The sequence below is a fragment of the Haliotis cracherodii genome, unplaced genomic scaffold, assembly GCF_022045235.1.
Source record: "Haliotis cracherodii isolate W230 unplaced genomic scaffold, xgHalCrac1.p SCAF_5, whole genome shotgun sequence".
Taxonomy (NCBI): domain Eukaryota; kingdom Metazoa; phylum Mollusca; class Gastropoda; order Lepetellida; family Haliotidae; genus Haliotis; species Haliotis cracherodii.
Window position 1 is genome coordinate 25,820,241 of NW_027266308.1, and position 17,583 is coordinate 25,837,823.

Sequence of the window (17,583 nt, forward strand, 5' to 3'; positions counted from 1 at the left end):
AAAAAGAAAGGATTGATGTAACTTTGAGCAATACTTGAGCAGCCTATTGTGTGAAAAGATAAAAACAGTCATCCCTGATAGGAACCATCTCTGTCAGCCATTTTACTCCACTCCTTGTTTAAGCATGGCTCACTGGAGACTATTTCCCCTCGAAAATCCCCAGGTGGGACAAATCAGGAACATACAAAGAAATAAACCACACCTTGACCTGCTCTTTGACTTGGATCTGGAACGGGATCTTGAGCTAGAGCTTGACAGAGAACTAGACCGAGAACTCCGAGACCTTGCTGAAGACTTTGAAGTTGATCTAGATCGCCTTCTTGGTGACCTTGACCTTGACCTAGACCTAGATCTCGGTCTGTACCTTTCTCCATATCTCCTTCTATCCATGTATCGTCTAGGTGATGAACGAGGGTAGGATTTACGGTCTCTTGACAATGGTCGTCTTTCTCTTGAGTACCTCCGTGACCTTGAGTACGAAGGTGACCTTGAAGGAGAGCGCCGCCTTCTATTGTTACGATTCCATGACCTTGATCTTGACCTTGACCGCGATCTTGATCGGGTACGTGATCGATGTTTTCTTGAGGAAGATTTCTTTGAGCTGAAAACATGCATCATATCATCTCAATAATTACAGCACAGTAATATCTCAAAACTAAACCCCACGAAGTTTTTGACACCAGAATCACATTCAGAATTAAACATGTAAAACATGTACTTCTGAAATCACAAATGACAGCTAAAAATATCAAATAAGAAAATTCACTTCTTCAGTCACTAAAAAGATTTTAAATTTTCATGCTGGTCATTCTCCTTGATCTGAAAGAGGAAAATCTGCACACTGGCAGACATATAATATCATCAGCACAGCCGGTCTAGATTCAGCATTCCAGTTCCCCTAATCCTCATACAAAAGGAAAACATCATTTTCATGCTGTGTATGAGAAAAATCTCTTTTGATACAATGCTCCTGAACAGTTCTGGGTACCTTTCTCCAGTCTCTGACCTGGGTCTTCAAGTTATTGGAATCAATAACCTACTACGAGGGACAACTAACAATGTCGTCATTGTACCCATAGTGGTACAGTCTTAATGGCAAAGTGTAAACCAGAGGCTACGACTGCCTGTAACGTTTTGCTGTTCCGCACCCCCCACTGTCTGAGCAATAAAGTGATGAACCGACCATGGTTGTCTCTTTGAATCAGATTTGTCACTATGAGTCCGAGATTGGTGCTGGTGATTAGTCGGCAGTGATGGTCCCACGACAATGTTCTTCCCCTCGTGGTCACTGTCGTCCCCGAAACATGTGATAAACATGACCTTCCCAACATTCTCAGGTGACCTTGACCTTGACTTTGAAGATGATGAGGACCTGAAATGGTATGATCAATGTTTATAAATCAAGTTAATTATACTATATCCAGCAACACAAACCCTAGAGAAATAGAAACTTGGGCCAGATGGGAAAACAACGTGGTTAAAATGAAATAACAGTGACAGCAAGATTAATAAACAAATGAGAAATTTTGCAAACCACATTATCAACTTCCATCTGAACATGGGAGAACGAGTTAATGTTGGTTATGTAACAGGTAGCTATTTCACTACGGCCTGTACAAAACAATTAGGGAAAACAGTGGTCGACAGCATGAGCAACAATCAAAAGTCAACTCTTATCACACGATGCAGCAATAGGGACTTCTGGCCAGACGCTCACACACTTAATCTTTGTTTGTTTCTTTGTTGTTTATCCTAGCCATAAGAGGTCCGTAAATCATCCTGTCTGGACCAGTGACTGACATCATGAGCATTGATCTACGCAATTGGGAAACGAAACTTACACTAACCAAGTCAGCGAGCCTGACCACCTGACCCTGTCAGTCACTTCTTACGACAAGCATTGTCGCCTCTTACGACAAGCATAGTTGCCTCTTACGACAAGCATTGTCACCTCTTACGACAAGCATAGTCGCCTCTTACGACAAGCATAGTTTCCTCTTACGACAAGCATAGTCGCCTCTTACAAGCATAGTCGCCTCTTACGACAAGCATAGTCGCCTCTTACGACAAGCATAGTCGCCTCAAACGACAAGCATAGTCGCCTCTTACGACAAGCATAGTCGCCTCTTACGACAAGCATAGTCACCTCTTACGACAAGCATAGTCTCCTCTTACAACAAGCATAGTCGCCTCTTACGACAAGCAACTATTACAACAAGCATAGTCGCCTCTTACGACAAGCATAGTTGCCTCTTACGACAAGCATGGGTTGCTTAAGTCCAATTCTAACACTGATCTTCACAGGGGTGATGGTTTTAAGGTTAGTAGTTTCCTTGTGCAGTACACTTACCTCCTGTATGGTTCATACTTGGGACTGTCTCTTGCAGCATAGCTAAAGTGAGGAAGCAGAAAAAGTGAATGGGTGAGTGAGTCACACCTGTAAATCAGTGAAGGTTTAGACAAATACTGTGAGAAAATTAATGTCTAGTCTGACCAGAAATCTTTTGTTTCACGTCATTTTAGTGCAGATAACAGCACCTCAACCAAGTTAACCAATGCTAGACAATGTGTTAAACTTTATCTATGAGTGAGTGAGTTGGGTTTAATGCTGCTTTTAACAGTATTCCAGTTATATCATGGTGTGTCAGCTTAAAATGGGAGGAAAGCCCAAAGTAATGCAGGTCTCAGACTTTTACCACTTCAGTGAAACCACAGAGCACGGGTATGGTTTTGACAAACCTAGAAACATAATCAGGGCGAACTGGGATTCAAATCTACAATCATAGGTTTTTGTTGGGCCAAAGGGACGCAACTCTGTACAGTGAATTGCAGCGCCTAAGATGAATTGGAAACCCGTGCATCATTTATCTATGGGTTGATATCAAAAGATATGAGGGTGAGATTCGATAACTCATCCAAAATCATCTGCCTTTTTTCAGCTTGAAATCAGTCCTGTCTTGTGTAAAATGTACAGCCAACCAGCTTCAGTAAGAGAGAGATTATTGAAGTGGTTTGATCGTGACGCAACATTGGGTGAGTAAGACATATCAGCATTATTACAGCCACATAGCGACTCTGGTGTAATATTAACCGATGACGTCACAATGGTGATGGTCTGCAAAGCATTGTGATGAAATTTCATTTGAGCACTCTCACCAAAGCGATATCTGATGTGAAAGCCGGTTTTGATGATAAATATGTTACTCTCCATCCTATTGTTTATCACTGTCAATACAACAGTAAATACCTTCTTTCACAGGCACATTCAAACAATGAAAATAGCATCCAACCTTGGTGGGCTTACTCTCCTTCCCTGCAAACGCTTGTCTTTAAACGCTCGTCGTTCTCTTCGAGACTTTCGACCCTGAAGTTAAGAAACAGAGACTGAAATATCTTCTAGATTTGTGTTAGTTTGTTTGTTTGTTTGTAACACCATACTCATCAATATTCCAGCCATATGATGGCAGTCAGTAAGTAATTGAGTCTAGACAAAACAATCAGCGTTTGACATCAAGAGCATAGATCTCCATAATACGATGGGATACAATAACACGTCAACCAAGTCAGCGAGGCTGACCACCTGATGCCGAAGTCTCATCTTACAACAAGCATGGTTTGCTGAAGGCCAATCCTTTACCGCATCTTCAAAGGGTCATCTTCAACACACTAATCAGGGCAGCCTTGTTTCTTATTAGGATCATCTGCTCTATAAGGTGTTAATATAGTCCATCAAGATCCGGGGCAGAATAGGTCTTCAGCAACCCATGCTTGCCCTAAAAGGCGACTAGGCTTGTGGTAAAAGGCGACTAATGGGATCGGGTGGTCATCGTATATTAATTGCGTGGATCGATGCTCATGATGTCAATCACAGGATTGTCTGGTCCAGACTCGATTATTTACAGACTGCCGTCATATTGCTGGGATATTGCTGAGTGCGGCTTTTAACAACAAACAAACAAACAAATATATTATAGTCACTTTAATGGAATTTGGGGGCTTTTTTTCAATCTCCAGATTCTCAGGTTACAATCACTGAAGAATCAAGTGCCTAAGCCAGCCCTCCCCACCCTACGGAGCACAGCCGACTAGTTCGGCCCCAGGACCCCTACAGTCAGAAGTACGTACAGCAAACTGGGCCTTCTCTTCTTCCAGCAGTTTAGCCTGTCTCAGTGCCTCCAGTTCTTCCTTGTCTTTCCTCAGCAATCTAAACACACCAGATGACACCAGCATCAAGTCACTGCAGATACATTCATGGCTCGTATACTAATGAGGAGGAGGGATTTTAAACCACTTTGGGTAGTATTCCAGGAATAACATAGGTGGAGAACACAATGGGTTTTAAAATTGTATCCATGAGGAGAATCTTTTGCTTGGCGAGCATATGTTGAAGTGAGATGAGGTAAGGTGTGGAGAGCAGGGCATATGTTGAAGTGAGATGAGGTATGGTGTGGAGAGCAGGGCATATGGTGAAGTGAGATGAGGTAAGGTGTGGAGAGCAGGGCATATGGTGAAGTGAGATGAGGTAAGGTGTGGAGAGCAGGGCATATGGTGAAGTGAGATGAGGTAAGGTGTGGAGAGCAGGGCATAAGTTGAAGTGAGATGAGGTAAGGTGTGGAGAGCAGGGCATATGTTGAAGTGAGATGAGGTAAGGTGTGGAGAGCAGGGCATATGTTGAAGTGAGATGAGGTAAGGTGTGGAGAGCAGGGCATATGGTGAAGTGAGATGAGGTAAGGTGTGGAGAGCAGGGCATATGGTGAAGTGAGATGAGGTAAGGTGTGTAGAGCAGGGCATATGTTGAAGTGAGATGAGGTAAGGTGTGGAGAGCAGGGCATATGGTGAAGTGAGATGAGGTAAGGTGTGGAGAGCAGGGCATATGGTGAAGTGAGATGAGGTAAGGTGTGGAGAGCAGGGCATATGGTGAAGTGAGATGAGGTAAGGTGTGTAGAGCAGGGCATATGTTGAAGTGAGATGAGGTAAGGTGTGGAGAGCAGGGCATATGGTGAAGTGAGATGAGGTAAGGTGTGGAGAGCAGGGCATATGGTGAAGTGAGATGAGGTAAGGTGTGGAGAGCAGGGCATATGGTGAAGTGAGATTAGGTAAGGTGTGGAGAGCAGGGCATATGGTGAAGTGAGCATATGGTTAGGCGAGGTGAGGTTTACCATCACATTTAAGAGTTTTTGCTCACAACGAAGACTTGATCTTCATGAAGTGGTCACTGATGCAGGTACTGTTCCAGTACAGACATCAGAGCCCTATATAAACTAACAAGCACTGAAACATACTGACGTAACCCCTTGCCTTAAGCAGTGTCATTACCCTGACGTTCTCATTGACAGATTGAGGGGAACCTAGGATTATCACAGTTACAATGAACATAAACATTTGAAACAATTTCCAGTGTTACTCATACATTTGTAGCTCATACATGAGACTCATACACTATTGATGTTTGCATATGTTTGATTAGTGTGTCAGTGAATAAATGAGGTTTAACACCTCTTTTAACAGAAATCCAGTTATATCACGGCGTGTCAGCTTGATGTGGGATGAAAGTGAGAAGATGCAGGTCTGAGGTGTTTACCACTTTAGTGAAACCTACGAACAGGTTATGTGCAGACAAACCTAGAAACTTAATTGGGGAACAGGGATTCAAACCCACGATCATAGGTTTCTAGCGTGCCTAAGGGACATAACTCTGCACAGCGAATTGTGGAAGTGTTGACGCCAGGACCCCTGAATTGTGTGTAGGCTTTGAACAGCATTCCAATTTGTCAGCTGAATGTGGGAGAAAAGTCAGAAGTGATGCAAGTTTACCACTTTTGTGAAACTCACGAGAATAGGTGACAATCCAAGAATCATAATACAGGCAAATCTGAGATACAAACGAGGGATCATAGAATTCTTGCTTACATTAAGGGACGCAACTCTGCACATTAAATTCACACTGGCCTACCTGATGAAGTCGTCCTGCTTCATGCCGTACGCCTCGGCACACTGGTTGATGAGAACCATCTGCTCCACTGTCAGCTCATCCACATCCAGCGTCACGTCTGAAACAGCATCATTTGTCAGGAGTGAGTGAGTGAGTGAGTATGGTTTTACGCCACTTTTAGCAATCTGCCAGCAATGTAAAGGTGGGGACAGTAGAAAATGGGCATCACACATTGTACCCATGTGGGGAGTCAAACCCAGGTCCTTAGAATGACAAGCGAACGCTTTACCCACTGGGCTACCCCACAGCCCCTGTGTAGAAATTTGCCATTATGAAGGGTTTTGCAATATGTTATGATTATAAGGACTAGTGGACTAAAACAGTTTCTATCACTGCTGAACAGAGTCAGGTGAACCCTGAGCAACTTTGACTGCCCTATCAAAATGAAGGATGCGTGGGGTTTTTAATCAATCAGATGTTAGCCTTCTAAAATACTTCAGCTTAATTTCTTTACCACCATGATTTGGAAATTTCAATTTTAACACACAAAAATAAATATTCTGTTGATGGTACTCCCTTTGGGTGTAGATGAAGTGGTGCTCAGAAATGACTGGGTGTCTATAATCTCCACAAGAACATAACACCATTGGTTCACTAATAATGTTTGGTCTCTGTAATTCCCCTTGATGATTGAAAAGGGCTGTGTAACCAGACTTGACAAGTGTCAAGTTTCTGCGTATCGTATTACATCATGACGACAATGGGTATTGTTACAGCCCTTAGTCTGTTACAACACATTCTAGATGCTTTGCATATTCATAAAACAAAAGCTGGTCATAGAAACATTGTAGCTATAGCTTGAGGATACCTAAATCGGCTGTTTCAACATCGGTGTCACTGCTTTCATCGCTTTCCTCTCCATCTTCATCTTCATCCTCATCACCAGCTGCCGTGCTGTCCTCGTACGTGTAGCCAATGGCTGCCTTCTTGTCTACCAATCTGGACCACACACAACAAACACATGTAAACTCAAAAAAGAACAATGAAGGCCTCACTGAGTCCATCTTCCTGAGGCAAGTGTGTTACATGACCACCCTTGCCGAAGTAGGCAGGAATTATGGAGTCATATTTTGGCTGGACTAACGATCAATACATAGTCCAATCAAAAGCACGTAATGAAATTGACATTTGGTTCATGAACAACATGGCAACTGTTGTGTAGGTTGCAGGATTTGCAGAGCATGTGTACTGCCAAATGGGTGTCAACAGATGTTTTCCAAATCTTTTCATGTTTTCAATCAAGGTGTTCAAGTGTTTTGATGCACCTCGTGATATTATTAAAAAAAATGATCTTGATTATCAATCTGATTGTCTTAACTGGGCGCTAACATTTTGTTTGCATCAAATGCAAGTGAAATAAAGAGGTGGAATCTGATTGGTCAAGAGGACAGACATAACTCCTAATCGCCACTGGTTGTGCTACGATCAAACTACGAAATTACAGAGTTCGGCAAGGGTGGAAACTGGACTTTTACAGTTAGTTAATGCCCTTGCTTTGGGAAGATGCACTGAGTCCAACATACTGGACAACTAGTGTGCAGACTAAAGTGCTCTATGTATAAGATTTAACAAAAAATAAAGGGAAAATGTTTCAGTCCAGATCCTGGAAACCTTGATGTCAGTTATTGTTAAGAACGTCTTCATATAATACCTAGGACATTATTCTTCTGTTAAGAGGAAATCTGTTTTTCAATAAGGTTTTCACTTTGGTCAGGACTAGATTAAAAAGTTTGATTGTACACAAATACACAAATAATGCTTCTATATCATAATAACGATTGACTGTTAGTACCTCTCAAGCATATTGATAACATGTTGAAATTCAGGGAGATGCAAGGAGTAATATGGTCATCCTGATATGAAAGTATTTTTTAATACTGCTCTGTCAGTATAGATTTAACATGACTTGGCAACCATTACATCAATGCTTTCATGAAGAAATGGGAATAACCAGAAACAAATGCAAATAGGTTTTACCTAAGAACTTTCCTGATGAAAGTAATCCTCTTTTTAATGCATGAAAGATGACAGAATAAAGAGTGAGTTTGGTTTTATGGTGCATTAAGCAATTTTCCAGCAATAACCCAATCAACCAGGGTGACAGAATAAAGAGTGAGTGTGGTTTTACGCCACATTTAGCAATATTCCAGCAATATCATGGTGGGGGACACCAGAAATGGGCTTCACACATTGTACCCATGTGGGGAATCAACCAGGATGACAGAATAAAGAGTGAGTGTGGTTTTACGCCACTTTTAGCAATATTCCAGCAATATCATGGTGGGGGACACCAGAAATGGGTTCACACATTGTGCCCATGTGGGGAACTGAACCCACGTGACAGTATAAAGGATAAGAATAAAAAGCTCCTCACTTCTTCTTCTCCTCCTCCGCTGTTCTGTCTGGAGGTCCAAACTGCTCATCAATGTAGATCTGGTGTAGAGCCTGCTCCTCTGTCACTGCAAACATCAGTCAGCAGTCAAACATCAATAACCACAAAGTCCCTGTTCCCTGTCTCCCCGTTCCCTGTCTCCCCGTTCCCTGTCTCCCCGTTCCCTGTCTCCCCGTTCCCTGTCTCCCCCTTACCTGTCTCCCCATTCCCTGATACGTTACGTATATCCCCGTTCCCTGTATCACCGTTCCCAGTCTCCCTGTTCCCTGTCTCCCCATTTCCTGTATCCCCGTTCCCTGTTCCCTGTATCACCATTCCCTGTTCCCTGTCTTCCTATTACCTGTATCCCTGTATCCCCGTTCCCTGTATCCCCGTTCCCTGTCTCCCCCTTACCTGTCTCCCCCTTACCTGTCTCCCCATTCCCTGATACGTTACCTATATCCCTGTTACCTGTACCCCTGTTACCTGTACCGCCGTTCCATATTCCCTGTATCCCCGTTCCTTGTATCCCTGTTCCCTGTATCCACGTTCCCTGTATCCACGTTCCCTGTATCCACGTTCCCTGTATCCCCGTTCCCAGTCTCCCTGTTACCTGTCTCCCCATTACCTGTATCCCTATGTTCTATACAAGATACCCTGCAGGGATTCTGGGTTAGAACAGGTCCCCATCAAGCTATGCTGGTCGACCAAGAGGCGACTATGTGCCAGGTCAACAAGCCTGACGACCACATCCCGTCAATGGCCTTTTACGTCAAGCATAGATATCTGTGACCAATACAAACTCGGCATCCCCACAGGGCAAGTAAGTGAAGTCCACCATCAAGTGTCCTGGAAAGACTTACATCCTGCTGACTCGCTCTCCACCAGGGTTCTGTACCTCTCATAGTTGGCCTGCCTCTCCTCATTGTCCTCGCCACGATTCAGTCTGGAACAAAACACCAGCTCAGCCCAAGTCTAACAGTTGTGAAATACAAATAACAAACAATGTCCATATTCATAATGCATTAGTGAGTGAGTTGGCTTTAACACCGCTTTTAACAGTATTCAAGTAATATCGTGGCATGTCAGCTTGATGCGGGAGGAAAGCCCGAAGTGATGCAGGTCTCAGACATTTACCACTTCGGTGAAACCCACGAGCATGGGTATTGTGCTGACAAACCTAGAAACATAATCGGGGGAAAACCGGGATTCAAAACCCACAATCATAGGTTTCCAAGGGACGCAACTCTGCATAGCGAATCGCGTCACCTTAGACTACTGGGCCACCCATTGACCCTATAATGCATTAGAAAGCAGCGATAGAAATTGGCACTAGTCCTGTAGTCCTTGCCAAACTGCCCAATAGTAAAGGTATCAGAAGGACTAGTACAAATTTGCCCATTTTAAGGGTTTTGCTATATGTTATCATTGTAAGGACTAGTGTTAGTTTCTATCACAGGAAAGGTATCATTTATAATCAGGTATCTAATTCCATTTGATACCACAAAAGTCTTTTGACACAAAAACTTGTGTATGAAAACCTGGATCTATCGGTAGATTAAACTATAGTGCCTGGTTCCAAATTACAAAAAGAGGTATCTACAGTTAGACTAGCTGAATGTCTAAGTAGGTTTACACAGTAGGTTTATCTCCTGAATCTATCACTCAAACACACAACACTTACGTAATTGGTTCTGTTTTCTTGATCTCAGGTATTGTATCAAGGTGAGCTCGAACATCAAACCTGTCAATCATGTTGTCACGGTTACCTTGCCAGGGCATCCTATAAACAAAACAAAGTTGAACAAATGATATTAAAAAATCCTTGTAGTTCAAAATGTGTTTCCTTGTACATGTTACACGACTGGATTTACCACGGTAACCGAATCTCTTGATGCTTTATGAAATTGTTATATACATGTATCTTTAATATGGTGTTTACAAGGGAGGGAATACATTGCTAGCCCAACAGCTTGTGGCCAGTAACATTTCAAAGGGCCAGTGGAATGTAGAAAGCAGAGTCAGATGTCAGAGTCAGATGTTACCTAAGGACTGATATCCTTTAAGGGCTGTCTTGTGTAAACTAATACAGCAGTGTTGACGTTTACACCATCCCATATACAAACATAAGCAAAGAAACATACTGGGATGCAAGAAAACAAACCTTCATGCATCCCCGAGACTCGTTACAAACTCTATTTTAATTTACATAATGTTTACTTCACTCATAACTTATTTCTGTTTTGTTTCATGTTTCTCTCACGTCAAAAAAGCGGAGTGACAAGCATGTATCCGATTGGTATAGAAAACGGAAAGAGAAACTGTTACAACACAGATCCTAATGAGATAGGCACCACAAGATCACAGGACAATTAAGCCGATCACTGGAGCTAACTGTAACTGTTTAATGATATAATTAAATTGATGTTACTGTAATATAGTTTACACATGATTTTAACACACAAGACATTTATGTAATACTAATTAATCAGGGATAGAAATTGGCACTAGTCCTGTAGTCCTTGCCAAACTGCCCAATAGTTAAGGTATCATAAGGACTAGTAGAAATGGGCCATTTTTAAATGTTTTGCTATTTGTTATCATTATAAGGACTAGTGAACTAAAAATGTTAGTTTCCACCGCTGTTAATGATATCACAAAGAGTTGTTATGCCCCCAAACCACTGCATGGCTTCAGAGCTTCTAACTGCCATGTCCAATTGGACCCCATTCTTTTTTAGCCCAATACAAACACTGTACAGTGTAAGCAGACGATTGGTGTGAATCTTATTGAAGAGGTTAACTAAAAATAAAACAATGGAATACTGCTTAGTGTAAAATAATTTTTCTGCTTATCATGTTTGTTTGTTTTGTCTATTTGTTGTTTATGCCACACTCAGCAATACTCCAGCTATATGACGGCAGTCTGTAAATAATCGGGTCTGGACCAGTCAATCCAGTGATTGATATTATGAGTATTGATCTACAATATTGGGATATGATGGCATGCATAGACCAGTCAGCAAGTCTGACCATTCAATTCTGTAAGTCTACACTTACGGCAAGCATGGCGAGCTGAAGAACAATTCAAGCCTAGATCTTCACGGGGGCCATTGACAACTGACTACAGACCACCCCATCAGCATTACTACTGTATAACAGTACCTGTCACATCCAAGAACAGACAACTCATTTACCTCTTTCAGTAAATATGATTAGTACCAGCACATGTTTGTGACCATTAGCTATTGAAGGCTTCCTTACATGCTCTGTGGACTCTCGGCCGCCATGGCCACAGCCTGGTCCAGGTGAATCTTGTATGGCCTTCCATAGACCCTCAAAAACTGGGTGGGATCTAGTTTCTGAAAGACAAGTAAGCAAACAAAAGGTAACAACACAAACTAGAATGTGTTTTATTGTCAAACAAAATGAACAAGCAAACTTGAATGTGTTTTTACTCAAAAACATATGTTGGTAGAGACTTAGTCCAAATTGATTCCATGTAAACATAACAAAATATCAAAAGAATTTCAAACTAGCAAAAGGCACCAGTTACACTGATGAGCAATGCATATGCCACATTAAGGTTGAAAAGTTTTGAAAGGTTTTCAAGTTATGGCTCAGAAACAAAGCCTAGAATTGCTTTAGACAAAGTCGAAATTGTCTCCATGGAAACATAAAAATAATGAAAGTTTGAAAATTGCTTAAAATAGCCAAAGGCACCAGTTTAACTGATGGATATACCAAGTTTTGTTTAAAACCCAACACCGTCGAGAACCGAGCCAAAATCAACATGTCTCCCCTACTTTTTTTCTTATTGGTGGGGGGGGGGACATAACTTTGTTTGCATTTGTTTGGTATTTAATGCCACACTCAGCAATAATCCAGCTATATGACGAAATTCTGTAAATATTACAGTCTGGACCAGACAATCCAGTGATTGAAATCATGAGCATCGATCTACGCAATTAGAATACAATGACATGCATCAACCAAATCAGCGAGCCTGACCACCCGATTCTGTTAGTCGCCTCTTACGACAAGCATAGTTGCCTTTAACAACAAGCATGGGTTGCTGAAGACCTATTCTAATCCGGATCTTCAAGGGTTAACATAACTATATTGACAATCTTCCAATTATCCAAAGGCAATATTTTCTCACTAAGATTGCCACATGATTATTTTGACATAGCCACTAGAAAAGTGTTTGCATTACAGGCAAAAACAGAAGCAGACCCATTCTAACCTTGACCTGAATGCCCCCAAACTGTGCCTGCAGCTATCTTAATAGCAAACTTGAAAGCACTTCAGGTCAGGTTGTACTAGTCCGGACTAATGCTGATTTAATAGTGCTAGCTCACCATGCCAAAGTTTAACATGAATATCCCACTCAGACACAGTATACCAACTCCGAACCAACCAGTCCAGGTTTTAGCCCCTTAATGCCAAACACCAGGCAGGGTAACAACAAGTACCATCTTTTAACATCTTTTAGTATCACCCCCGGTCCTTCCGCTCTACCACTAGACCATGGAAACGGTACTTTGAAACAGAAAGTTCCGCGCTAATACAATAACAAAATTATGAGCACTCCCAGCTTAATTACATCACTTCAGATTTTAAAAAAACATGTCTGATGCAAGAAAACTTTAAAACAGAAAGTCTTATGCCACTAACTACTTTAATGAAATAGTTATAAGCACTTCCAGTTTAATGACATTGAACCTCAAGTTGGGGCGATCACACAATTAAATATTTCTAGTTTCTAAAACATGAGCCATTGCTCTTACAAGCATCTCATACAAACATACAGGGTTGGTTCAGTACATAAAGACACAAAACTACCTTCCAAATGACCTTGACCTTTAATGAAGGTCGATCCAAAGCTTACCACTCTAAGGATGCTATGTTCTAAATTTTAGAATGATCCTGCAAGTAAATTTGACCTTTGATATCAGCAACAAGTATTTCAAAAGGATTACAAAGAGCTATCCAGCATATAAGCCAAATATGATGTTGTTTGGGGAATTCAACATAACAATGAAAATTTAGCATATACTACTCACTGAAAGTATGTCACAGTGACCTACCACTCATACTAGATTTTCATGACATGTCACACAATACAACATGCCTAGGATAAAAAAGTCATACTTTACACAGTGACCTTGACTTTTCAATAAGGTCACTACTGACCTTTTTAACCCATCTGGGTCCCACCTTAAGAAGGACATGTACCAAGTTCCATTGACATACAGTAAATGCTTCTTGAGATGTCATTTAAACAAACTTTTCTTCATTAACTTTGTAACTATTACAAGAATAACTTCTAAACTACTTTAGACTCACAATTTTCTCATAGAATTCCCTTCTTCTCTCTGCCCTCTTCTTGTAGTCGACCATAAGGCCTCGGATCTTCTTCTCCTGCCTGCGAGCTTCATGCCACATGTTGTCGCTTCAATCTATCCAAGCACCATCAACATCAACCAGCATCTGCATCCACAAATCAAAATATCTGCAACATTTTCTCAGACACATTTTTTATCCTGTGTGCAGATTGCTCTGTGTCACTTTAACCCAAAATGTCAGGCTAAGAAAAATACTAAATGTTTCTCAGGCATTTGTGCATCACTTGAACATCCTGCATGTCATTTTTATTGCCACTAAAAAACATTTTCAAATTTCCCTCATTTAATGTTTTTGAGATGGACTTGAGCACAAAAAAACACATATTTTCCATTTTTTATTTAAAGTTGATTATGCATTTTCATTGTATTTTATTGTTAGCATAGCAGTCAGAGATATGAAGAAGACATGTCTAATGCAGCACAATTTCAGAACATAAAGTCCCCTGCTTCTAGCTACCTTTATCATCAATAAGAAAGTGACTTCACATGCTTCATAATTTCAGGATTGGTTTCAAGATCACAGAGGCAAAAGCATTTTCACACCTTTACCATCAGTAAGACTAGGTGAATGAGTGAATGAAAAGGCCTAAGCGATGAATTTCTTAGATGTTGACTACTTTGATTAAACTGGACCCAACATGTCTAAGAATATTTCTTAGTAAATAAAAGAGTATGAAAAGATATCCATGAACATAATTGTGAGACAAGACACAAAATTATCACATGTTTCAATTCACCTTGGCCACCTTCAATTCAGGCCACCTTGGAAACCTGGTTTACTAGAGCGAAGGCAGGTATTACCGATATGGTAAGGGGGAAACCCTATGCAAATAAGAACATTGTGCATTTGTGCGATGAGTTCTCTCAAATGTGTTTTCAGTCAACTCTTTTACCACACTATGCAGTGTGGACGGTTTTTTAATGTAGTAGGTTTGTAACACAGCACGAAAACGCAAACCCTGAGGTTCAGCATTTACCAATGAAGGGTGGGTCTGCCGATGACTTCAGTTGGCAATTACCGATAATTTAAATTGAACTCACACCTTAAGTAATTCATACCTGTGTGTAGTGCTAAAGATATATTTATAAAATCCTGACCGTGTAAGACCCAAAATAATATCAATCTGGTAATGTGACGAGAAGACATTGATCATGTTGATGGACTATCGCTATGCTTTGGAAACATTTTTTTTTTACGTTTTACTCAAATTCATGTATAAATAACACACACAGGCAAAATTGTCTGTTTGGTAGACCCGATTTGTTTGGTGGACTCATTGTTTCCTGAAATAAGATTACTGTTTGAAGAGCGCCTTTTTAAAAAGAGATTTACTCTTCTAAATACTATGATTATAACATTTTTCGTTAACTTTTATCAATGTCATATTACGACTTTTCATCGTGTTTTTTGTGAAAATACTTCACATGTTACGATATATATTATATGTTTTATATATATAAATATATTCATACTAGATCAATTATATATTTTATTTTGTTTTTTAAATGTATTAACATCATCTTGTTGTAAATCGAGTGAACATGGCTTTCTTGTGTATTTTGCATTCTATTTTATTTAGTGCAAAATTTGTATATATTATGTATAAATCTCATATATGTTAGTTTTAGATAAAGGAAACATAAATATCAGTCGTTTCAATTCACTGAAACAACTAGGACTATTGGTGGTTGAGTTATCGGTAAATGCCGCACTCACGTTTCAAGTGGAGGCCTTTACCAATAAAGATTATAACGACCGCCAATGTGACGGGAAGACTGCATTGTGGGACAGAAGTACGTCATCGAGTCCGCGGTTGGCTAGTCTATAAATATCTGGTGGAAACCCAACTTCAGCAAGATATGATTGGCGTATGGGCAATGTAGGTCATGAATATTGATGTCACTTAGTGAGTTCAAGGAGGCTGTGTCACATATATATTGTTATGGTTTGATAGTATGTACCTTTTGGCTATTGAAGGCTCAATCCGAAAGAGAAAGTATACTAACTATTGACATGTGCATTTATGATGGTAAATGTGTATGTTTAACATGTTTGAGATGGGATTTATAAATCCATCTATAAAAACCACAACATCATTAATACCCGCCTCCGCTCTATTTAGAATTTTTGGCCGAATTTTTCACTATGTGTATACTAGACATTCATTTCTAGTTAATTCTATTATACTTAACCTTCGTCCCATAAAATATAAGAATATATCTCAGGTAACAAATAGATACATCCAAATGCTAAATACATGTATGTACCTCTTGGGGGTTATAATGAAAACGGCACCTCAGCAAAACAGCACCGGGCGAAAACTGCACCACGACTCAAGCGAAAACGGCACCTCGACTCGAGCGAAAACGGCACCTTATTTTTTTTTTTACCTTGGTCAAATAAATGATATTCATCTAACATTGTCTCTTACAAACACAAATAATTGTGAAATAAAACAAATAAGAAATTAGCCCCCTACTCCAATTTACTCACCGACTCTGATTGGGAGGCGCAGTTAACTTATTGTGAAAACACTATACGCTTTGAAGTTTTAAGTACCTTTACTCAATTTAAGCTGAAACTGTATTTAAGAGGCCACAATTATTCACAATGGTCTTTCGATGTGTTGCATGCGAGAAGAATGTCAGAAAAAATCAACATGCTGTATCATGTGATAACTGTGACCAGTGGACCCATCGCGTATGTGAAACAGGACTCTCTGTGGCCCGTTATAGAGAAATTTGCCGGACTGAAAAAGACACGAGAAAACATAATATTTACTTAACTCGGAAAAGAGGAAATACAATGTAAATACATCACTAATCAAATACCATGTAAATAAACCCTACATATTACTACAAAAATCGTTGTTATCGTTATTAAAAATAGAGGTGCCGTTTTCGCCCGACTCATAGTAGCCGTTTTTCGCCAAGTGCGGTGCCGTTTTCGCCAGAGAAATTGGTGCCCTTTAGCTGATGTGCCGTTTTAGCCTGCACCCCCTCTTGGACACTGTATTGCTCTGTCTCCTTTATGTTCTTTATGGGGTTAGGATTATACTTCCGTTCAATTATTTGCAAAGTAAATCCAAAATAATCAGGTAAATCTCCATTCCTTTTGTGACCCAAATGAATGTGTATGGTTTTACACTGGTTTCCCTGGCCCAGACTTGATTATCTATACAAGTTGCCATAATATTGCTAGAATGTTGCTGACTGAGGCATAACGAACAGACATGTGACTCAATTTCTTAAAATCTTAACAGCTGTTTGCTCCTGGACAGGATTATTCATAAACATTTATATAGAGCTAGGGTCAGTTTGCCCTAACACAGGCAATGTTGAAACTGGTGTAACGGGCGGATAATTTTCAGAACAAACATACTTGAACATACAGTAAAGGAAACGACCCAACAGCGATATTCCATAACTGTCACACAGTCAGTTTTTGACATTCGTCTTATTCGACACGTGTAACAAAAAACCTACCTGGGTGAATACCAAAAGTACCTGAAAAAAGGTCTCATAGTTGTATACATTATCCATGACAGAGGCACTTCCGTAATAATTAGGTTGCACGGTAGGCGAATGGATCGGATGTTACCGGCGAAGTTCAAACACACACAAATATATTGGAAACCTGAACACTACCTTCTTCCATCACCTCGATACCATACCACACATATTACAATTTGCATGGCTGCAGGTTGAAAATAATGAGCTAATTAGTGCATGATTATGTGTGCAATACCTGTAACTTACCGCCTACGAGCACTTGTCCACCGCCATTACACATCCATTAAACTTCACTGTTAC

The 17,583-nt window shown here is 40.5% G+C and overlaps 1 protein-coding gene across 3 annotated transcripts in view; it reads right to left on the reverse strand.

Annotated features, from left to right (window-relative positions):
* LOC139442797 (CLK4-associating serine/arginine rich protein-like) overlaps positions 1–17,583 on the reverse strand; it is a 30,444-nt gene extending 12,861 nt beyond the window's left edge. For 2 of the 3 annotated variants that reach the window (XM_071223687.1, XM_071223689.1), the window contains exons 1-13: positions 17,530–17,577; positions 13,712–13,855; positions 11,627–11,724; positions 10,048–10,146; positions 9,227–9,309; positions 8,367–8,451; positions 6,801–6,931; positions 5,954–6,050; positions 4,126–4,204; positions 3,291–3,364; positions 2,351–2,392; positions 1,184–1,372; positions 203–601 (exon numbers count right to left, since the gene is read on the reverse strand). In XM_071223687.1, coding sequence (XP_071079788.1) covers positions 203–601; positions 1,184–1,372; positions 2,351–2,392; positions 3,291–3,364; positions 4,126–4,204; positions 5,954–6,050; positions 6,801–6,931; positions 8,367–8,451; positions 9,227–9,309; positions 10,048–10,146; positions 11,627–11,724; positions 13,712–13,810 — 1,475 coding nt within the window. In that variant the 5' untranslated portion in view covers positions 13,811–13,855; positions 17,530–17,577. Of the gene's footprint in view, positions 1–202; positions 602–1,183; positions 1,373–2,350; positions 2,393–3,290; positions 3,365–4,125; positions 4,205–5,953; positions 6,051–6,800; positions 6,932–8,366; positions 8,452–9,226; positions 9,310–10,047; positions 10,147–11,626; positions 11,725–13,711; positions 13,856–17,518 lie in introns of all 3 variants that reach the window. The other variant, XM_071223688.1, reaches the window with a different exon arrangement.